The sequence below is a fragment of the Mauremys reevesii genome, linkage group 12 (genome assembly GCF_016161935.1).
Source record: "Mauremys reevesii isolate NIE-2019 linkage group 12, ASM1616193v1, whole genome shotgun sequence".
Lineage (NCBI taxonomy): Eukaryota > Metazoa > Chordata > Testudines > Geoemydidae > Mauremys > Mauremys reevesii.
The window spans coordinates 9,057,264-9,081,748 of NC_052634.1; the positions used below are offsets into that span (position 1 = coordinate 9,057,264).

At 45.7% G+C, this 24,485-nt stretch overlaps 1 protein-coding gene across 5 annotated transcripts in view; it reads right to left on the reverse strand.

The window, feature by feature from the left end:
* Positions 1-24,485, reverse strand: part of LOC120375456 (CXADR like membrane protein) — an 81,363-nt gene that overhangs the window by 51,545 nt on the left and 5,333 nt on the right. For 4 of the 5 annotated variants that reach the window (XM_039496106.1, XM_039496103.1, XM_039496105.1 and 1 more), the window contains one exon: positions 22,812-23,088. In XM_039496106.1, the coding sequence (XP_039352040.1) occupies positions 22,812-22,839 (28 nt within the window). In that variant the 5' untranslated portion in view covers positions 22,840-23,088. Of the gene's footprint in view, positions 1-22,811; positions 23,089-23,483; positions 23,549-24,485 lie in introns of those variants that run through there. The other variant, XM_039496107.1, reaches the window with a different exon arrangement.

Genomic DNA, 24,485 nt, shown 5'->3' on the forward strand with positions numbered 1-24,485 from the left:
TTCCCCTCTACTCAGCACTGGTGAGGCCTCATTTGGAGTACTGTGTCCAGTTTTGGGCCCCACACTACAAGAAGGACGTGGATAAATTGGAGAGAGTCCAGCGGAGGGCAACAAAAATGATTAGGGGGCTGGAGCACATGACTTACGAGGAGAGGCTGAGGGAACTGAGATTGTTTAGCCTGCAGAAGAGAAGAATGAGGGAGGATTTGATAGCTGCTTTCAACTACCTGAAAGGGGGTTCCAAAGAGGATGGATCTAGACTGTTCTCAGTGGTAGAAGATGACAGAACAAGGAGTAATGGTCTCAAGTTGCAGAGGGGGAGGTTTAGGTTGGACATTAGGAAAAACTTTTTCACGAGTAGGGTGGTGAAGAACTGGAATGGGTTACCTAGGGAGGTGGTGGAATCTCCTTTCTTAGAGGTTTTTAAGGTCAGGCTTGACAAAGCCCTGGCTGGGATGATTTAGTTGGGTTTGGTCCTGCTTTGAGCAGGGGGTTGGACTAGATGACCTCCTGAGGTCCCTTCCAACCCTGAGATTCTATGATTCTATGTGTCTGGCTGGTGAGTCTTGCCCACATGCTCAGGGTTTAGCTGATCGCCATATTTGGGGTCGGGAAGGAATTTTCCTCCAGGGCAAATTGGCAGAGGCCCCTGGAGTTTTTCGCCTTCCTCTGCTGCGTGGGGCACGGATCACTTGCTGGAGGATTCTCTGCACCTTGAAGTCTTTAAACCACAAGTTGAGAACTTCAATAGCTCAGACATAGGTCAGGGGTTTGTTACAGAAGTGGGTGGGTGAGATTCTGTGGCCTGCGTTGTGCAGGGGGTCAGACTAGAAGATCATAATGGTCCCTTCTGACCTTAAAGTCTATGAGATATGTCAGTTGTTCTCAGTGTTCCAATGCATTTGATTCATGTAGGAGATTGTCTGGACTATAAAAAATCTGTCTAACTTAGATTCTGAGCCCCTTGTGGCACACAAGGACTTTGTCCATTATCTGTACAGCACTGAGCACACAGCTAGTACTCAACAAGCAACATGTAAAATAAATCTTTACAATAAACCAACACAATTAACCACTTTCCACCTTATCCTGGCTGAGCCTAAGCAAGTTAGATTCCATGTTCCCGTCTCTCTCAGACACTGCGAAAGCAAAGATGCTTATGATTTAATTCATGTTTACATTACAGTAGCACCAAGGGGTGACCAGAAGTGACCCTGAAGTCATGCCTTTCAGAGAACACAGACAGGAACATACCTGTGTCGCATGTAATGACAACAAAAACCCTCCATTCAGGGAACTGCAATGGGGCATAATGTTCTGTCTATGGCTCATGCCCAACCCCCCCACTCAAGAACTGATCTGGGGTGGGTTCAATTCCATATCCGTCCCATGAGGAGACCCTGAAAGGACGTATTTGCCATTTTATAAAGATCCCTGACCAGTGCCGTAACAAGGGCGAGGCGAGTGAGGGACTTGCCTCGGGCGCGCAAAGCAGAGGGGCGCAGCTCTATTGCAATTGGCGGCACTTCGGTGGCAGCTCTACCGCTGCCGCTTCTTCGGCGGCAATTCGGTGGCGGATCCCTGAGTCGGAGGGAAGGGCCTGCCACCAAATTGCCACCGCCGCTTCATTCATTCTTCGGTGGTGGGTCCTTCTCTCTGACAGGGACTCAGGGACCCACCACCGAAGAGCCTGGAGCTGGCCCTTGCCTCGCGCGCAAAAATTCCTTGTTATGGCTCTGACCCTGACAGAGGTTCTTCCTCTCTGTCAGATCATCAATTAAAACTAAACCAAAAGACGTCTGTATGCCAGCAACTAGCAAGGGAAACTGGTGGCAAGCTCTTTTACAACAGCCAAACTCCACTCTCAGCAAAAGAAGTACACTAATTCCTTATGTTCCCAAAAGCTGGATGTTAATACTCCAGACGCTCAACACACCAGGTGCTTTCAGTTGGGGAGAGATTTTCCATCCCACTGACATGATACTGCTGGAGTCCAGAGAGGCAAACATCTGTAGGGAATAATCTGGACTCAACCAGGAGGCCTAACGTAGCCAAAACCGCAAGAGGAGACATGCATGCTGAGTGAAAAGAGCCTCGGCATGCCCGAAGCATGTCTCATCACAATGAAGGAAGCCAGCAGCTATTGAATAAGCCACTGCTTGTCCATGTAGACCAAGTTTTACAGTACATATGGCTGGAGAATAGGAAGTGACTGAGAGGGCTGATTGGGCTGGGTGGGAGAGGGAGTGGGCAGGCAAAGGTTTTGTAATGCATAAGGTGTTTGGCTGAAAAGATGATGGAGGTTATTATTATTATTATTTATTTGTCATGTGGCAGCACTTAGGAGCTCTAGTCTGGGGCCAGGACCCCATTAGGCTCTGTACAGACACCAAACAAAAGAACAGTCCTTACCCCAAAGAGGCTACGCTTAGCAAGTGGGGCCTCTTCACGGAAACAGGGTTTAAAGTAAATGTAACTTTTACAATCTTGTGTTCGGTGCAAAGTTTCATCTATCAGTGTTCATAGGGGGACCCATATCATCCCCACCCAATGGGCCAGCCCTAGGCATTAGACATGGGCTCTGAGGAAGAGAGGAGCAAACAGTGTTCTGTTTTCTCCAGCACTTGATTTGGGGAAACACAATGGGAATCTCACACTAGCTGAATGAGTTTTCTGGTCTTGGCTCTCCAGTCTTCCATTGAAGGCTCAAGCAAGGCAATATGCACAAGCAAGAGCAGGGATTAGTCACAGGGCCTTAAACACAAACGACTAGAAGCAAATCAACAGGAGTTAAGCATCTAGCCTGCTTAGAAGCTTTTGAAAACCCCACTAGGCATCTCTCTGAACCTGTAGGCACCTAAATACCTTTGAACATCTGTTCCCAAGACTACAAGCCCCAACTTTTTTTTAAGCAGCAGCAGGCTATTAGAGGGGGCACATCATGCACCATGCCATGATGGTGATGAACCTCATCACATTGTGCAGCCAAGGAAGGGCTGGAGGCAGAAGCGCAGTGATTCACAGCCCTCTCCTAAGCACCTATTTTCATCTTCCACACAGACAGCAGATCACCTCTCTGTTATGTCAGCAAAACCCGGTTAACTTCAGTGGAGTTGCAGTAATTCAACCGAAGGGAAAACGTAGCCCAGTAGTAGCTTCTCTTTGTCAGAAACAGGCAGGGAGCTCACACAGGTGTCTTCCATTGGACAGTGCTAAACACGTTTGAATTCAAAGGATCCCCCTTCCTGGGAAATGCAGCGAGACTTTCACTAAAAAATAAAAACCACCCCACACCGCCATTCTCTGCTCCTAAGGGTCGATGTTAAAGCTTCCTTTTGGGTGTCCAGTACAACCCACTGTGATGACCCACTAGTTTCTGCTGCTCGCTTAAGATAGTCTTCACTGCACACCTCACTAGGTACTTTGTGATAAGGTGTGCGTGTGGATTTTTATCATTGAATCTATGCATCCGAAGAAGTGGGCTGTAGCCCACGAAAGCTTATGCTCAGATAAGTTTGTTAGTCTGTAAGGTGCCACAAGTACTCCTGTTCTTTTTGCAGATACAGACTAACACGGCTGCTACTCTTAAACCTATCATTGAACCTGTTTCCAGAGACAGAAATCAGGACAACATGGGTAGGCAAACTTGAGCTAGCTTGGATCAAGCTAGCTTGCTAAAAATAGCAGGATAGTCATAGTGGCATGGGCTAGCCACCCGGGTACATCCCAAGGTTCCCAGGTGGGATTGTTCTGGGGTGGCTAGCCCATGCTGACATCCTGCCAATGCTGCTATAGCTAGTCAGCTAGCTTGATCATAGTGTAACTTGGGTATGCTTATACATGCTGCAATGCATGTCCTGAGTCACTGCCTCACAGCCATACTCTTACAGAGGGTCCATCTCAGGGCAACTGTTCTGTGGTTGCTTCAGCTATGGAAAAGTCAAAAAGTGCTCGGAACAGTCCATTGCCTTTAGTTGCTCTAGGAAGGAGCTCTAATAGGAGAGACAGATGATATTGGCATCTTGAGTAATTTATTTAACAGGCCAGTTAAATAAATCCTTCCACATGCATGAATGTTATCAGCTCCTCTCCCCACTCATGTTTCCCTCCTATTAGAGCCTTTAGAGAGAGAAGTATATCCAAGCAGAGAGAGAGAAAAGAATATGAATCCAGCTGAAATTTACTTGAATTCAATTTAAAAAGCTGTACTGTTCTTGCTCTGTGGGGTTGCGGAGATCAGAGTGAGCATGCATTTGAAGGAGACCGTTTTCAAAAACGTGACAAGCTTTTTTGGGGGCAGGGGCTCAATCTTCAGGGCCTCAACTTAGGACATGTTAAAGGGCCTGATTTTCCAAAAACACTGAGCACCAGCCTGCTGGAAATCAAGCCCATTTAAATTATATCAAGTTGTGTACCCGGAATCACTAGCTGCTTCTGAAAATCTTGGCTGATTGTGAAGTTCACCTTATTGTATGAGGCTTGGCAGCAGAAATTCAGCAGAGCTCCATGCTCCAGCAATCCCTCTGCTTTAGCAAAACCACCCCTGCAAACAAAGGAAGGAAGGGGAAAATCTTAAACAGCTCAATCTGATTAGTTTATCATCAGAAAGACTGAGAGGTAACTTGATTAGGGTGTATAAGTACTTTCACAGGAAGAAAATTCCAGGTACTGAAGCGCTCTTCAGCCTAGTAGAGAAAGTGAGAACAAGAACCAATCGGCTGGAAGTGGAACCCAGACAAACTCACATTAGAAATAAGGCACTTTTTTTTTTTAACAGTGAGAATGATCAATCACTAAGACTAAACTACTAAATGGTGGATTTTCTGTGTCTTAATATCTTCAAATGAAGACTGGGTATCTTTCTGGAATATATGCTTTAATCTGACACCAGTTATTGGGCTCAATATAGGGATAGCAGAGGTGAAATTTTATGGCCTCTGATAGACAGGCCATCAGATCCAGTGATCACTGCCAGCCTGAAAATCCATCTCCCTGTACCCTGTTCCCTCCATGTCTTCATGCTACCCCATGGAGACCTGCTGAACTCTGGCTGCAAGCCAGTTTTGGAACTCCTATGACTGTGGGTACCCAGGAAGTACTCGGGGGGGGTCCGCAGAGACGGATGCACATCAAAGTGAGTTACAATTAGGTTTCTTGAGATGGGTTTATCTGCTGAGAGCCAGCGGTGTGAAAGAGCTCTTTGCAGGGTCTGGAACTGGCCAGAAATTGGGAGCTTTGGCAAAAAAGTACACTTAAAAATTAGTTTAGCATTAGGGATATCTTTTGTGTTCCAACCAGAACAAACCTCTTTCATTGACGTTAATGGGAGCTGAGTGTCCTCAGCACCTTCAAAAATCAGAACATTGACCTATAGCCTTAAGGCCTTACAGGTTTTCCTATAAGGCCCTTACAGTCGGTCTGTCCAGTCATTTACAATGGTGACTGTAGCAGTGTGGCGACTGACTGTCCCTCAAGCACTCCCTTGTGTCCAACGGTGCCTCAGCAGTACTTTGCCTCTGTTCCTACCCCCCTTGAGGGCCCTTTTAAGAACTCACTCAGTTCAACAATAGTTCAAACAGTCACCTCTTGGGTTCCAATTTATTGAGAGCTCCTGTGCATAGAGACCATCTAAGCCCCAAGCCCAATTCGGTGACTCTGGTTTAATTAACCCAAAATAAATGTCACATATTCCTCATCCCAACAAGCCTTTACAGCCCCTCCTCTGTTTGGGCAGGGGTCTCTGCCATGTCTTGCTGCCTGAAGAGCTTTCTCCCACTCTCTTCTTCTTCAGCTTTCCCCCCGTTGACCCTGCAAGAGCCTTCTTGCTCCCTAGAGACTCTGCAAACATACTCACAGTCTCCTAGGCTTCTCCCATCCCTGCAGCTTCCTGCTCTTTTTATCTTGGGATCCTCTGATTCAATTCATGGCTCATCCTGTAATCAGGTCTGGATTAACTCCAGGCTCTCCAGCCCCTGAGTAAGCCGCCCTGTTACAATGACCATCAGCAGGGTATCTGAACATGTCCCTGTGCCATTAACACCATCATATGTGGGCTCCGTACATCTTAGTTCCCATTTTATCTGTCAAGTTGATGAGAGGTGAGTACTCACAAGGCGAGGCTTGAGACCTTCTCCTGTTTCTAATTTATAAGTGCACAATGCATGCAGCCCCCATACCCTGTACTTGATATTAATTATTATTACAGTATTATTATTATTTGTGTTACTGTAGCACCTAGGAGCCCAGTCATGGAGCAGGATCCCATTGTTCTAGGTGTTGTCCAAACACAGAACAAAAGATGGCCCTTGTCTGAAAGAGTTTGCAGTCTAAATTATACTTCCATGTATTTCCATCTGGCGTCACAATCCACTAGTTTCTTCTATTTAGATTTTGCTTGCTGCTTCCCGCCCCCCCCACACACCCTTGTCACTCACAAAATGGGGAGCGGGGAAATCCAACAATGATGCTGGGAAGAACTTGAAGTCATTAGAGAAAGAAAGAGAAGCCTCCACTCCCTTTAGATGGCTTTGCTTACTAATGGGTGTGCATTCACCACAGTCCTGCAATGGAAACAACATGCCCAGGGCGTTACTAAATAGGAAAAAAATAAGTAATTAGAGGAAGTACTACTGTGCATTACAGGATCATTAGTTCCAAAGCAAGTGACCTCAGAGTCCTCAACCTTTCTCGCACGAGGTCATTGTGAATCTGAAATAACTAACAGCTGCAGTATTATCACTTCTTTTATGGCTTTCAGTTCATTTACGTTGACACAAGAATACCCTGCATTTCTGCAGCACCTTTTCTATGGTGATTGCAAAGCATTTTTAAAACCATGATTTAAGCTTCACCCAGATAAATGCATATTATTCTCATTTCACAGGTGGGAAGCTGAGGCATACAGAGGCTGAAGCCTACACTTTCAATAGTGTCCACTAGCTGAGACAGCTAGGGCCTGATCTAAAGCCCACTGACAGGGCCGGCTCCAGACCCCAGCACGCCAAGCGCGTGCTTGGGGCAGAATGCCGCGGGGGGCGCTCTGCCGGTCGCCGGGAGGGCGGCAGGCGGCTCCAGCGGAGGTCCCGCGGTTTCGGTGGAGCATCCACAGGTGTGCCTGCGGGAGGTCCACCGGAGCCACGGGACCAGTGGACCCTCCGCAGACACGTCTGCGGGAGGTCCACCAGAGCCGTGGAACCGGCAACCGGCAGAGCGCCCCCCGCGCCGTGCCGCCATGCTTGGGGTGGCGAAATCGCTAGAGCCGCCCCTGCCCTCTGAAGTCAGTGGAAGTCTCTCCATTGAGTTCAATTGGCTTTGGATCTGCCCCTCGGGCTTCATTTTCAGAGGTGCTGGCCCTAGACGACTCACGATGGCCACCTGAAAATAGAGGCACTCAAAATTAGTGGGCACTTTTAAAAATTGAGGCCTACATTTCTTGTCACACAGTAAGTAGCAGAACCAGAAACAGAATCCAGACATCCCAACTCCCAGCCTACTGCTTTAACCATCAGAAAATCCACCCACTTCCCTAAAATTCCACTTTGGGAAAGAAATATGGAAAATAGCAGGCTGCACTGAATGCAGAATTATGTGAAATTGCTCACCACAATGTCTTGGGAAAATCCATGTTGTATTGCCAAACAAGAGTTTCGAACAACCAAAGTAGGGATGGGTTTTGCACAAGGCTCAGTCCATACCGGAACAGGACTAATCAGTTCTGTATAGATGTCCAGCCAGAAAGGAAGTGTTCAAAAAAGCTGTTAATTCTTCATATGAAATGCTGAAAGTCATAGGCTATTAATGCTGGGCTCTCAGGAGAGCAGCGCTTCAATGCAACACCAGTGATGTGCACCTGTAATGAAAACTAGACTTGTTCCAGCAGGCACAGAAGCTGAGAAAGCCGAGGAGAAAAAAAAAAAAAGCAAAGACTTCAGTGCTGATGTCTGGCTAGATTTTGAAGGCCTTAGACCAATAATAATGCCAAAGCCACTGATCTGAAAGTGAATTTCTGAACTTTGATGACAAAAATATCTATGCACTCCACTGCTTGTGCTCAATGTGCCAAATAATAATATCTTACATTTATATATAGCACCTTCCATTCCAGGGTACTTTACAGAAGAAGAGATTTGATCAGATAGACACAGATACTGAAATCACTTCACCTTCCTCTGGGGTGGAAAACAATGGCTGCTTCACAGCGCACAGCAGTCTAGGACCAAAAACAAAGTGAGGGGTGCCACATCCATCTGGGGTAAGCATTTAGGTCAGTAGCACGTAATAAGCAGAACTGGACTTTGGCCAAGGCACTGGTGCTATTACTAACATTCTAAAACAAAAAGGAACTTTTTACCAGCTCCGGTGGCAGGTCTCATCTTGCCACAGAGCTGGTCCAAACACCTAGGCAGCAGGAATACAGCCTGCTTCATTGTTGATCCCCCACCTCGGAGACGTAGTTCTGCTGGGAATTGGCCCGTGGCACTCTGAAGTCACAATTAATTAATATGTCCGTCAAGTCAGGAAAGTGAAAACAGTTTTATGTTATGCAAAGATCTAATGCACCAAAGCTGAAGAAGGGGTTTTAACACTTGGACCTTGATTCTGCTCTCACTTGAACTGGTGTATATTAAGAATAGCAATGGAATCAGAGGAGGGAAGTGGAGAATCTGGCCCTTTAAATCCAGAGGTGCCTAAACGCATCATTGACCCAATGCTGCATTGCCATCATCTGACATTACAGGTCAGAAAATGCTGAGATGGTTGCATTACCAGGGTGAAGTAAAACATCCGTCTCATTTTCCCCTGGGCAGGCCCCGATTAGTAGTGGCTCCTTCCACTCTGACCACATGGTCCTTGGCCACTGAACCCGTTACTTGTGCTAGCCACAATTTAATGAGTTGAACTGGGACACATTTGGGGGGCACCGTTGCCTGCCACTGCCACTGGGGAGAGCAGCGGTTGCCTTCTGTTTCAAGGCTGCAAGGCGCAAGCCCTGAGGAATTATAATCACTTACACATGCATCAGTCATTCCTCTTTCTTTCTCCAGCCGTCCGTTATTGGGAAGGCTTATTAAATGATACAATAGCAAGTGTCTCCTGAATTACAGTTGGGCCAAATTCTCTGCTGACATATTTCCATTAAGGTCAATGGCATTTCCCCAGCAGAGACATTGGTCTCCTGTTCCCAGCACAGTCTCCCTCCCTTCACTCTCTTTCTAAACGATAATAGTTATGCATTTCCACAGCCCCTTTCATATAAGGTCTTTAAAGCACTTAAGTCCATTAAGCTTTGTGCAGCCTCTCTGAAGTGCATTCTATCCCCCTTTTACATCTGGGGAAACTGAGGCACAGACCGGGAAAATGACTTGCCTCGTGTTACCAAGTATATCAGAGCCAGAATCAGGAACAGAACTCTTGATTCCCAGTGTTCTTCTGTTATTCAAAGATGCAATGGCTTTGACTCCAGTTCCACCGGATTTACTCTGATGTAACTGAACTCAGAATCTGGCCCGGTACTTCCCTTTCTGCAGTGGTCTGATAAATGGTCCTTTGTTCAGAAAGCCTAATGTTGGAGAATCTGGCTCTGTTTCCCTCTTGTCCCTGGAATTGTGATTGGAAATAATTGGAAGTGTCACTGGAAGTAATCAGAAGTGACAGTCCCTGGGCTATGAGGCTTTTGCTTGAAGTCTAATGATCCCCCCCGCAAAACAAAACCTAAATTTAAACAATGAAGTCACAAAGTGATTTGCCTTCAAGGTTGAAAACCCTGTGATTTTTTTTTTCTGAAATGGAAAAAAAAAAAAAGCCTGATTCTGTGTTTTAGTTTGATATGCCAAGCTTTGTCTGGTATATGGAAGATCCCTCCTGCCTTCCGTGGTTTCCTAGTGCGCTGCATTTCTGTGCTAACAGATAGAGTTCATTTCTGTATTAAACATTTCCATAGCTGCTAAAATTTGATTTAGGCTCTCTCTCTCTCTCTCTATATATATATATGTATATGTGTGTGTGTGTGTCTGTGTGTGTTTCTCCTCAACAGGCTGAGCTGTGAGATCCAGCCAGCACATATCTCATAAATATTCTGAGTACAGGAAAACCACCCCCTGCTGATGCTTTTACTAAAGAGCAAATGGGGAAGGGAACTGAATGGTTCTTATCATGATGATGATTTATATTAAGTAGCGCCTGAAGGACCCAACCAAGATTGGGGCCCCATTGTACTGCATGTTGTACAGACACATTGTAAAAAAGAGTGTCCCGGCCCCAAAGAAGGCACAGCCTTAATAGTCAAGAAAAGAGTACAGTGCACAAGCGGATGAGGAACAGAGACACTCTGTGAGTTGGCCAAGGTCTGCAGGAGAGCTGGGCACTGAACCCATCTCTCCTGTTGTACATTTTTTTTAAATTAAGGGCCTCAGTCTTTCCCCCTTACTACAGGTTGATCCAAAGAAGAAGGATGTTTCAGTGGTTAAAACACCCACTTCAAGTCCCTGTTTGACCACAGTCTTCCTATAGTCCACTAGTGTGTCTGTCTATCTGTGTTGGGGAACACCCTCCCAGCTGCTACAGAAACATACCCACAGGTGTGATTCCCAGGACCTGTGGACATACTTGGGCTAGCTGTCATCAAGCTAACATGCTAAAATAGTATTGTCGCTGTAGTGATGCAGGCTAACAGCTCCCAGTATATACCCACAGGATTCAGGTGGGTTTGTACTTGAGGTAGCTAGTACAGTGCTACAGTGACACTACTATTTTTAGCACGCCAGATCAGCAAGAGTATATCCACATATGGGAATCACAGCCCTGGCTCATCGTGTAGCCACAATCTCTCTGTACCTCAGTGCCCCATCTATAACATGGGAATAATAGCACTCCCGTACCTCACAGGGGGGTTGTGAGGATAAATACAGGAAGACTGTGAGGTGCTCAGATACGACAGTAAAGGGAGCATTATAAGTACTCTACATGGAGTGTTTAGACAGTCCCTGCCCAAATGTGGAGCAAAACAATAAAGGGAACAAACATATGGATCCCCAAATTAATTTTCTTGGGGGGATTCTCATAATAAAGCTATATTGTGTCATTCATGTAGTCAGAACAGTATCTAGTGGCAATGTGTCCATGTTATAAACCCCACCGTCATTTTTTATACTAATTGTTGAGTAATTTTAGCAGGAAGCAAGGCCAAATCAGACATCTCCTCTTCCCCTTTGAAGTCATCCCTCCCGATAAGAGTTAATTCACATCAGCATGAAAAGCTTTTCTGCCTATTGTAATGATCCTCGTGCATTTATTTGTTGGCCTTTACTGATTCAGCTATGTGCAGCTGGGTGTATTTCAGGAGGTATTAGAAAAGGACACAGCAGTGGCTGAAGCAGAAGATTGGGAGTCAGGACTCTTGGGTTCTACATTCTCAGCTGTGCTGCTCAGTCACTGTGTGGTCTTGGGCAATGGTTTGTGCCTCACCTTAGCCCTCTCTAAAATAAGGCTAATAACACTTCTTCACCCCCCAGAGAACTGTGAGGCAACATTAATTAGCTCATACACTTATAAAAGTTCTATTAGTTCCTTATTATGAAAGATCTATAGGAGTGGAAAGTAGCAGTTGTGTGGCACTGCTGTTAGAACAAAACCCGTCCTCTCCTCCTCATTATTCTCTTTTAACTGTGCACACCTTTCGTTTTCAGGAGGGCAGGCTCCCTCCGCAGATGCAGCTTGCCTGCCCACAAAATTTGCAGTGACCTTTTTCCACAGACAATTAAACTGCAGGCACAGATCTGAGTTCCTACCTCTCTCCCTAATCAATTGTGGGGACAAATCAGCTGCAACCAAACATACTCTGATTTGTGCCCCAAATTCATTTTGTAGGCACACAAAAAAAGGGGGGACAATCTACATCTGAGAGAAAGGAAGCCAGGCTGGAAATGCACCCGTTAATGTGCAATGATCCTTGCAGGAGAGGGATTCTGGTATACACAAGTGAAGCCCTTGCCCTTTAGGACAGGTAATGAGCTAGAAGAACATTTGCCTTCCAGAAACAACCCAGCCCTTTCCTGGAAAGGAGGAAGGTGCAGATTAGGCTTTCAGAAGAGAACTTGTTTCATACCCCTGTCCAGTCATCATATTACCATCTGCAATATAGTTTCCAAACATTAACCCATCTGTAAAGGAGAACTGACCTCTCTTTACTTATTGGGAAACCGAGGCACAGTGAGGCTAAGAGCCTACAAAAAACCTGAGAAGGGTTAGGCTGCTAGCATTCTGAGACCACTTCCTGTTATGCTGACCAATACTGTCTCATTGTTTACTTGTCTTCTCCCCATCTGTCTGAATCCGCCTGTTATTTCTTGTTTTATACTTAAATTGTAAGCTGTTTTGGGGTAGGAACCATTTTTTTGTTCAGTGTTTGTACAGCACCTGGCACAATGGGATCCTGGTCCATGACTGGGGATCTTAGGTGTTACAATAATACAAATAATAAGTGGCTTTCCCAGGAAGAGTCAGCATCCAAACCAGCATTAAAATGCCTGTCTTGGTGTCTTGTGCTCTTACCACTAGAGCTCTGCTCTGTCACAGCTACTATTCCAGCCAGTACTGTTAGGGCCCGTAGGTATAAAAGGGAGGAGATGATAGCCAGGGTCAATGAGAGGAATAATACACTGTGTTCTCCTTTTTTCTGCTAATTCCCATTCCCATTGCTGGCAAGAAGCCCTTAGGGGACACTTTCAATGTATACCTTTGCCATTATTCATGATGTTACCTTTCCTGATCCCCCTCCCTTTGAGTCTTCTGAGTATCTATTCATAACCGTGTGCGGGGAGGGTCCCAGAGCCCTACCCCCATAAGCCCGTCCGAGCCTGAACAACTAAACCAGAGTTTTGCAGCCTGAGTCCCGCAAGCCTAAGTCAGGTGGCACGGGCCAGCCATGGGTGTTTAATTGCAGTGCAGACATACCCCTAGTGACCTGATTTCACCCAAGCCTCTTCGCCGAGACACTTTTGGAAACTAGCAATTTTCTAAAAATAGACAAAGAACCCGTCTGAAAAAGACCCATTCATCTTTGAGACAGGACGGGCGCCAAGTTTACACTGCAGCCAGAATGCCTCTGCTTCATAACACACGTGCCAGCACACTCAAAACACACGGGGAGTCGCACACATAATACACACACAGTCACTTGTGCATAAGTTCACACACACACCAGTCATTCCTGCTTGCATGCACAGGATACAGCAATGGCCACCATCTTGGCTGACACACTGTGGACTGAATCAGAGACCTCCACAACTAAAAGCATTAACTGCTGCAGCTTGAACTACAAGGCCACTGCCAGTGCTATAACAGACACTTTTCCTCTGGGGATCAAGCACAGAGGCAGAATCTGAACATGAGCACACACACACACACGCACAACATGCACCATCATGCAATAAATACACTGGGGCCAGGGGCGGCTCTGTGTTTTTTGCTGCCCCAAGCATGGCAGTCAGGCAGCCTTCGGCGGCATTTCTGCGGGAGGGTCCGCCAGTCACGCGGAGGATTCGGTGGCGGTTCTGAGGGTGATCTGCTGGTCCTGCGCCTTTGGCGTACTTGCTGCCGAATTGCCGTTGAAACCACGAGACCAGCGGACCTCCCGCAGAAATGCCGCTGAAGGCTGCCTGACTGCCGCCCTCAGAGCGACCAGCAGGGTGCCCCCCGTGGCTTGCCGCCCCAGGCACACGCTTGCTGTGCTGGTTCCTGGAGCCGCCCCTGATTGGGGCCAATCCTGCAGTCCTTACTCATGCATATTCCAGTTAATTTTAACATCTTGTCCCTCCCACACACACTGAAAGCTTTATCCGGGTGCTTGTTTACATTCTCTCTTCTCCAGGGAATTTCTAAAGATTCAGACAATCCCCAAATTCCCAGCCTATCTGTTCTCCTTGTAAAACCCCTGTATTTGCCATGAGGGAAGCAGAGGTATTTATTGCGATCATGAGGATAAGCAGAAAGAGCTCTCCTTCCTTAGGAGCCAGCTGTGCAAGGAGGGACATTTCTGGGAAGCAGTGCTGCAATTTCACAAGGCTTCTTTCCAAACAGAGCCAACACCCCACAAACAGATGACAGATTACATGAAGGAGACATACAAGCAAGGGCCTGTGGGGGGCGGGGAGGCGGGAGAGGGGGGAGAAGAGGATGGGAAAATGCCAGTTGTTTTTCCATGGACAATTTAGAAAAGTTTTCTTTTCTTTTCCTGTGATTTTTTTTTACCTCTAGTTAAAATCATTTGGCATTTTAGTTTTTCCTCCTTTTCCAGTGGCAAAATGAAAATAAATAAATAAATAAAAGAGAGAGAAAGGGTAAAAGACAATTTTTTAAAATATTTCTTTTTGTTGAAAATCTGAAAAATTTCATATGAAACAAAAATTTTCATTTAGAATACAAACGCTGTTTTCTGTAAAATATATATAAATGGAGACTTTTGAACCAGTTCTACTCGATTTCTGACCAGTTATAAAAGGTTGTGTGGTGCCTTTCACAAGGAGTGTTAACACTGATGTCTAACCAGATTTCAGCACAGACCCCAAAGTGGCAATTCTTCAACAAAAAAACTTCAAAAGGAGACTCCAACGTGAAACTGCAGAACTGGAATTGATTTGCAAACTGGACACCATCAGATTAGGCCTGAATAAAGACTGGGAGTGGTTGAGTCATTACAAAACCTAAACCTAATTTCCCCCATACTCATTTCCCCCTACTGTTACTCACACTTTCTTGTCAACTGTTTGAAATGGACAGGGGTGGCTCTAGCTTTTTTGCCGCCTTAAGCACGGCAGTCAGGCAGCCTTCGGCGGCATGCCTGTGGGAGGTCCCTGGTCCTGCGGATTTGGTGGCATGCCTGCGGGAGGTCTGCCGGTCCTGCGACTTCGGCATACCCACCGCCGAATTGCCACCGAATCCGTGGGACCAGCGGACTCCCGCAGGCAAGCTGCCGAAGGCTGCCTGACTCCCACCCTTGTAGGGACCGGCAGGGCACCCCCCGTGGCTTGCCACCCCAGGCACGCGCTTGGAGCACTGGTGCCTGGAGCCGCCGCTGGAAATGGGCCACTCTCATTACCATTACAAAAGTGATTTTTCCTCCCTTGGTATCCTACTGTTAATTGAATTGTCTCGTTAGACTGACCTCCCACTTGGTAAGGCAACTCCCATCCTTTCACGTGCTGTGTTTTTATATTTACTACTGTATTTTCCACTCCTTGCATCTGATGAAGTGGGTTCTAGCCCACGAAAGCTTGTGCCCAAATAAATTTGTTAGTCTCTAAGGTGCCACAAGGACTCCTCGTTGTTTTTAATTACATCAGCCACTTTGAATTGCCACAGTAGTTTCAAATAGATACTTTTGCTTTTCTTCACTTACTTTCCTAATGTTCACACGCACTGCTGTGTACTGTTAAATAGCTTCCAGGCCTCACCCTAGATGTAAACGCACATCATTGGTGCATGGAACAATTCTATGAGTTGGTAAATGTTTTCTTGTTTCCTTTAGGTTCTTTCCTGTGACATAAATGTATATCTGTGGCTACTTCAGATTCATTCTTATTATTATTATTGTGCTAGTGCTTAGCAGCTCCCGTCATGGACCAGCATCCCATTGCACTAGGCATTGAACAAACACAGAATAAAAAGATTCCCCCTGCCTCAGAGAGATTACCATCTAAGCAAAAGACAAGAGACAACAGGTAGATAAAGACAGACAGATGGGGATGCATGAGGAAAGAGTGAGTCAATAATACTAATGCTTACCAATTATAACTTTTCAAAGGAACTCAATAAATAGAATATTCGTGGCGCCACAACGTTACCCAAAGATTTTAGTCAGTTAACTAACTAACTGGGAGATGAATAGTAAAACAAACAAAAAAGAACTTTTTAATGAGGGTCCAGCAGTCAGGTCTATTTAAGATCACATGATTTTCTCTACTGATCTTACATTTCTATAGCACCTTTCATCCAGAAGGATCCCAAAGCATTTTACAATACATATACAGATATAAGATGCATAACTTCCCCACCACATAATGCAGTAGCATGCTGGAGTGAAACACATCAGCATAACAATATAGGAGACATAGAGAATATTTTATCCTGTTGAAACTTCTGGGGAAAAGTGTAGGTAGGAAAAATGCAAGTACTCAGCTGGAATTTGACAATAACAACACTATAGCCTTGTGAGAAGTTCTGTGGCATCTTTAACAATATATAATGACAACTGTCATTTGATGTTCTCTCTGAAAGATGGTGTCCCCAGGACCACAGCATGCCAGACCACTATCTCCGACACCACTTTCTCTAGCACTAGGCCGGGGATCGGCAACCTTTGGGCCGGGCCGGTATGTTTACCTGCCGCGTCTGCAGGTTTGGCCAACTGTGGCTCCCACTGGCTGTGGTTCACCACTCCAGGCCAATGGAAGCTGCGGGAAGCTGCGCGGGCTGAGGGATGTGCTGGACACTGCTTCCCGCAACCCCCATTGGCCTGGAGCGGCGAACTGCAGACAGTGGGAGCCGCGATTGGTCGAACCTGCAGATGTGGCAGGTAAACAAACTGGCCCGGCCCACCAGGGTGCTTACCCTGGTGGGCCGCGGGCCAAAGGTTGCTGAACCCTGCACTAGGCTTTCCTTTGCTGATCTCCCATCCAAATTCTGATCTTGCCTAGTTTATGAGATCTTCTAACTCACAACCTGGTGTGATGTAGGTTCAGGCCCGTGCTGTTGGATATCAAACAAATCCTAATTTATCAAACATGCAAAGATCACTGGCTTTGAGTCTAAAGAAAGAAAAATATGTCAGCAAATAAAAAATAAACTCTCCAGTTTATCTTAAGAAGAACTGATGACCCTGCCACGTAGCGCACATATATTACAATGATGGGAGCATTAGCAATGTGTGGGATGAAGAGATCTAAAGCACAGACCAAAACTATTCCCCATCCTGATTAAGTTTAGTTTGGAGGTAATGAGCCAAATCCAGAGCTGGTGTATGCTAGCATAGTTTCGCTGAAATCATAGGGGCTATGCTAATTTACACTAGCTGAGCATCTGGCACAGTATGTAGCTGAGAAAAGGAGATGACATAGCCAGCTCAGAGTTTGGGGGTTCCTTAATACCAAGTCCCCTTCCCTCTCTGTTAATTAATGTACAACTCTTTCCTGTGCCCATTAAAACCAGTAACAACTTCCCCCACTAGGAGCGGGATGAATAGCCTTTATGACAGACCCCTGATCTGCTTTAGTGTTACCAGGCTTGCAGTTCCTAAATGCATTAGAAAAGCCTCCATTTTATGCCAGAAGATGCATCCTGGCACTCTGGTGAGTGTATAAGAAACTGCACATCCTCTGTCAGACCTGATCACTCCATTCTGGGACAGCTGTGCTCATGCCAACTGGCACTAGAGGGATTTTCACCATAACCTTTTCCCATACAGTGAGACTATAGTAGTCTTGGAGTTTGATTCACTAACCGTGGACCCTTGGGACAACACTGAAATACTTCCTTGATATCAGAGATTCAGTGGACAGAGCTCAACACAGTGCTATGAAATTAAACCAGACGCCCGAAAAACTTCTCTTTATTACACACAGTCAGTTTGTGGCATACGTTGCCTCTAGAAACTGAAGTGTGATCTAATATGTCCCAGCCTTGTGCTCCTGCCAGGAGTTCCTGAGTGTTAACTAGATCCTTTTCTTCCCCAAAATATTTCTAGGGGGTTTTGTCCATTTTTTTTTCAAGTTTTCATCAAAAACTGATTTTAAATGGAGATATTTGGGGGATTGGTTGCAGAAAACAAACCAAACACCCATGCACAGTTTAGGGGTTTTCAACGAAAACACACACACAAAAACTAAGATTTTTTTCACAAAACTCTTTATTTTCATTGACATTTTTCATGGGAGGGGGCCAGGTGGGGGAGGGCAGGGAATTCTTGACCAGCTTTATTTTTAACTTTTCTTTGTCAAGGATTCCCTGCATAACCTTGGTTGAGTTACTTACCCCCGGCTGCTTCCCTAACTGTACAACAGGGATAACAATACTTACTGAGAGTGTTGTGGGGATTAATTAGCACTCATAAAAAGCTTTGAAGATGCTAAGTGATAGTGAGTATTTGGAAGTCAGAGTCAAGATTCAGGCCAGGCCTTGGGGAGAACCTGTGTGGTAACTTTAGGCAACACTAACTGTATCAGTTGATCAGGGAGCTAGAGAGAGCCACAGGGTCTGTTGGTGTCCAGCAGACAAATAAAGAATTCTCTTTATATTCATTACAACCTAATCCTGTCTCTCTCACCCCCAATGTCCCCCCAAAAGATACATACAGCAGTTGCTCTCAGGCTGTGACCCCAGCAGAGAGCAAACTGGTCACATGGTGCTGGCTCTTCTTTGCCTCCAGCTGGTCAGTCACATTAAAAGAAGCTATGAATACTTCCCCCAGATTAATTTTCCATGTAATAAATTGCTGTAGTTCTGACCGGGAGGTTATCTCCACCGTGCAGATCTATGAGGCAGTTTATCTACTGATTTGTAAGTACTCTTGCCAAACCATACAACATTGCAGCAGCACTTAGGACATTAGGGTGGGTTTCATATCTCTCTGAAGCATCATGTCTCAGCCACTGCAAGAGGCAGGATACTAGACTAGATGGATGAATTATCTGATCTGGTCAGGCAAATCTTATGTTCTTTTGGGTCTAGAACCCATCTGCAGTATCTCTGAAGCTAGACACAGCCAGTGTGGTTGCCAGCATCTGTTATGTCTCTAGTATGGAGCACCTGGGAATATTTTCTAGCTTTGTGATTCACAAAACCTTTCCCAAGATAAAGGGGTCAAATTTAGCCCTAGTGTAAGTTAAGGTAGTTGCAGCCACTTACACCAGTCCTGAATTTGACCCAAAATGTCTAAAAATTGCATGTGCTGATGCATATTTTTACAAGCAATTTTTTTAATGGAGATATTTTTCAATGGGATGACAGTTCTGGAACTGGTTGGAAAATAGAAGACAGTTTTTGCAAAAAGCCTTCCCTCTTCCCCTCTTTTTCACTGAAATTTCATTTTGGCAGAATTTTTCCATTCAGCTCTAGTGAAATGTTTCTACCAGGTTCCCTTCAGATGGGTACATTGAAGGGCCTCATTCTGTTTTTATTCATACTGTTGTAAATCTAAAGTCTTCTGATGTCAACATAATTATACCAATGTGGAACTGGTATGATTTTTTTTCCATGTGAAAAATTAGCAAAAAAACATTTTTCATCTTCCTCAAATTTTCTACAACTGGGGGGAGGAGGCGTTTCACAGAAAAAAAACAAAATCTCAGAACCGATTTTTTTCACTTTTGGCACCAAAAATGCAGTCGTTTAAGCAAAACATTTTGGTTTTATTGAAAATATTTGCTCAGCTGGATGATTGTTTTCAGCTTTTAGTTGCCAAAAAGGTGAAAAAAAATGAGTGTTCAGGTTTTTAAGAAGTCATAAAAAATGGACATTTCCCACAAACATTTGCATTTTGATGACCCAGAAGCCATTTTTGTTGATACTACAGTTTGAAAGCAAACTTTCTACCAGCTCTAGTGTGATTGAGATTGGAATCTGATGCCTCCAGAGCTAGAAACACTTCACATTTTTTTTTCTGTTCCCTCCACCCACTCTCTGATTCATGCCTTTTGCTCATGCTCTGCCCCATACTTGGAAAAGTCTCTTACCTTATATTTTAAGAGCACAACCTCCCTTCTTACCTCCCTTCTTCCAAGAGTCATTTGCTCCTGTTTCTCACCATTGACTCCCGTCCCATCTTTACCTGAACTGCTGGTTTATCTCCATTAGATTGTTTTGGGGCAGGGACCATCCCTCATCCTGTCCGTAAAGCACAGCATGTCTTAGCAGTGCCATAGACATGTTTAATGACAACGAAAACCAAGCTGTGCTTCACTTCCCCTCGACTACCCTCCTCCCGGCCCTTGCTTGTGTCTTTCAAATGCTATCCCAAGGTTATTCCCTTTGTTTTAACAGTGAGAAGAGAAGCGGGCTGTTGGAGCTTCAAAAACCACAGTTGCAAGTGGATTGCTTTCGGCTAGTGAATGAGACTCTCCAAGCCTTCCTATATCTGACCCCGATGTCTGGATCCCAAGAAGAGGAGCCGTGGTCCCTTCTTATTTTTCTCTGAAGCATATTATTAGTGAATGGGGCTGGACTTACAGTTCCTGAAGACTGAATTCCTCTATTTATCTACAGAGCAGGTACAGTGGGGGCAGAAGAGACAAAGGAGATCTCAGGACAATTTTGTGGCTGAGATGAGAGGACTAGGAGAACAGGGTTCTAGTCCCACCTCTGCTATGATCATGGGGAAGTCTCTTAACTTACCCCTCTGCCAGAATGGGGGTAACAATACTTCTAAGATTCACAAAGGGATGGTAAGGCTTAACTCATTCATGATTATTTAAACCAGTGGTCCTCAACCTTTTTCGTCTGGCGGGCACCAGATGACGAGCCACGGAGGACTGTGGTGGCGGACGAGCATCTGCTGAAATGCCGCTGACAAGCGGCATCATCCAGAGGCACCGCCACTGAAATGCCGCCGAATTTCGTCGGCATTTCAGCGGATGCTCGTCCGCCGGCCAGTACGCAGGCACACTTAGATGCCCTGGCAGGCGCCATAGTGCCCACGGGCACTGCGTTGGGGACCCCTGAAATAAACTATAAGCTCTTTAGGGCAGGGACCATCTTTCACTGTAGGTAGAGCCCTGCAAATCTGCAGATATCCACGGCCCATGTTTGCGGATTGGATGCGGATGCAAATGTATCCATGCAGGGCTCTAACTATAGATACATACAGCACCTAGCACCATGGGGCCTCTAGAGGCTATTAGAATGCAAATAATCATGAGTTATTTGGGACTCTTGGATAAGGGTTGCTACAGCAATGCAAAGTATAAATGCAGCTAAGGCTTAATTCTGTCTTCCTGGCCGTCCCACATGTGTAGCCACCTTAATAAGACTCAGTGGTTAAAGTGGGGGAAACTACTCTCACTGGCTGGGGCAAGCAGTGCTCTCCACACTTCCCCCTTCTTCTCAGCTACTGCACTGACCTCCCCTGCTACTTGAATTAACTTTAACCACTGATAAAACTAGGCTAGGTAGTGCCAATATAGTGGTGGTTCTGTGGCAGACCCAGGACTGACTCTTTTAAGAGGAGACTAGCTGTTGGTCTTTACCCCAGTCCTTTTGGAAGGCCATGTGCTTTCAGAGTCTCTCAAACACCCTCAGCGGGTGGAGACAGAAGGGAAGAGGCTAACGCGCAGAGGGGACATGCTCCTACTCGCACTTCTGCTGCAGACTTTGCAGCGTCTCTGAGCTGCCTCCAGCAGTCTCTGGCACTCCAGCCCACGTCCCTGCAGAGGAAACCTTACACTTGAGTGACGAAAACCTTTGTTCGCAATTAATGTATGTAACAACTGATGGAGCGGGGGAAAATGAATGGAACGCATGAGTCGTGATTATTACTCAGCCAGCTCTACTGATGGTCCCGTGTCTCTTGGAGCCCTATTTAGAATGCTGACTAGTCTCTGTTTTTCAGACCTATGAGCCTCAGCAGACAAGACCTTCCATTCCAGCATCTCCATCTTCCCGTCTCAAGCCATTGTGGTGGCTCTCTGACCTGCCCCTCAGAGTCTGTGGCACCCCGCGCTCCCCAGAGAGGAGGAGACCTTGCCCTCACACCCAACCTCAGTCTGCTGGCAGGGATCCAGCCATCACAGCCCACGTCCAGCCCTGACACAAGATTTCTCGCGGAGCCGTCAGCCTGTCAGTGCAATGGAGGCAGAAGCTCACTCATTGCACTGTGGAGCCTCTGGAGACCAGGAGCTGCTTCGGAGCCTGTCACTCAGGCAAAGTCCCTCAAATACCACAGGGCTGCAAATCCCTTCCTCCAGAGGTCTCCTCTTTAATAAACATCCCTCCTTCCAGTCTGCCTTTTCTTACCTCTTCCTCCTCCATTCATTCTTTCACTCATCTTCCCTTCCTGTCCTCTGCCTCCCTCTTTCTTTTCACTCCTTATCATACTTTAATTCCTCTCATCCACTCCTCTCTCCCCAGTTTCTCTTTTACCCCTCATCCCTTTCCACCCTTCAGTCACACCCTCTCTTCTCCCTCTCTTCTTTCTCCATCCCGTATTACTTTGTCTCACTCCCCCCATTCTCCCTCCTCTCTGTCACCTTCTCTCTCCCTTTCTCTACCTTCCTTTCCTCCTCCCTTTCCCCATCTCTCTCCCCCACCTCCCTTCCACTTGCACTTTAACACATCTGTTTCTAATCTGAGCTGTCTGCAGCGTCTACTGGAAACAATAAGCTCTTTTTATTTTTTTAACCTGAAATTAAAATTCCTGGATGAAACAAAATAAAGTTAAACAAATTTGACACCATCCCTGGAACAAAGACACTTTCTTCACCTTTGTTTTGTCAAGAAGAGTCAAACCCCTAAGTAGTTCACGGCTTAAAACTGCTGCACCTTTTAAAAACAAAAATAACTCACACTATAATGACTAGGTTCGATCGATACATACGAAAGCAAAATCAGGTTTAAAAATTCTCCCGTTTCCAAACCTGGTAATAATTAAAACAAGAACAACAAAAACTCCAACAACAAAATTAAACCAGTAAGTCTCTGAACTCAACAGACTTTGCTACAAGTTTTTTTCTTTGCAAGAGCTTCTCCTTTGCTGGTCCCTGTGGCATTTTCTGTTGCCCAGAGAAAGCATACGCAAGTTTAATTTCCATAAAAAAAGCCCCACTCACCTAAAAAGAGGATGGAAAGTGCAGACATTCCGTCTCCAGGAGAGAGAGAGACTTTTCCTCCCCTTTTCTTCCTTTCTCCCAGGAATGGGTAGGCAGACCTGCACAGAATTCAAAGGAACGCCTCTGGAATGCACTCAGCGTAATTGCATCCATGTGCCGGAAAAATAACCAACTTTGCTCTTTCTTGCTTTCTGCTATTCATCCCCTTTCCAGTTTCCATCCAGATTTGATAGCAGATTTTAGATCTCTCTGCCTGCTAATACAGACCCTTGAGTTTCTGGAAGAGAAAAGACAGAGGCAGTGCAGCAGGGAGACACATCTATGGCTGTATGGAACAATTTTGCATGTCTGAAAAGAAAAGGAGAGAAGAGGAGAAAAAAATACACTGTGCACAATGTTAACCACATGGCTGCCTCCCAGGACAGCCCCTCCCTACCATCAACTGGGATTAGCATTGAAGGCCAGTCATGTGGGTGAGATGTACTTCTGGCAATAATGCAGCTCTACCTTCTGAGGGGAAACAACCAGAGTTCTCTGGTGTCAAAATAGTTAAGTTTGGAGACAGTCAAGATTCAGCCTGGAAATATTAAGCACTCATCACTCAAGGGCCAGAGACATAGACTCCCTTGGAAAAAATACATGCACTAGATAAATAGATAGACATCCACATACATACAAGTGTCATTGTCATCGGCAGCAGAGAAGCTGCAGAATTCACATTTATATCCTCACTCAGGGGCATTCCCAGGGTGGTGTGATGATGGGTTTTTTTCCCTTTGAAAGCACAGTGTTAATTTCCTAAGGAGAAAAAAAAAACCCAAGCAAAACAACTGAATAAAAATGGATTGATTTTGTGAGTTCCCCCCTGACTTTGATTGCCACAGAGAGCAAACAGGAGGGACTATTGGAGCCTGATCCTGCAGATGGAGCTGCAGGGGCTTGCCTGGATCCCCACTGATTTAAAGAGGGCTCTGCGTGGGGTGCAAGACGCTGCCCATGGGAACCACTTTGCAGGACCCGGCCCTTAGCTAACAGGGAGAGGGACAAATAGAAGGCAACCAGATATTGCAATGATGAAGGCCACAGAATGTATGCACATAGGTCTTTATAAGGTCAGTCATCACCGTGGCAGCTGAGCATCTAGACAAACAGATGGTTTTTTCCCCTCGTTCTGATACCTAGATTTAAATTACTGTCTCGGTGGGGTCAAGCACTGCCAGTTGAAGCCCTGCTTAGCTGATGCTGCAGCCAGTTTTTCATTCACGTAATAAGACTATATCTCAGCAGCAGCAGCTGGAAACAGCCAGTAAAGGAGAATTTCATACTAAATACCCAGTCATTGGCCTCCACACCAGTATTCAACCTCCACTGATCTGACTGAATGAGAATACATCCATAGGTTGAAATCAGTCAGTTAGTCCCTTCTTACAATAATGCTCTGCTCTTGCATGCACATTACCTGTCCTACAATGATCTCACTGCATGTCAGGTGTGCTCAGCCCTGTACAGGAAGCAACTAGAACATAACAGGATTGGGCTCAAATAACTTAAAGGAGACCTGCAAGGAAACAAAAAGTTGGACTTGTGCCTCTTCCTTCTGATCATAAAGAAAGACTGAAAGATTTTCAGCAAAACCGGCTGTTTTTCAGCCTTTTCCATCCCATTATCTCATGT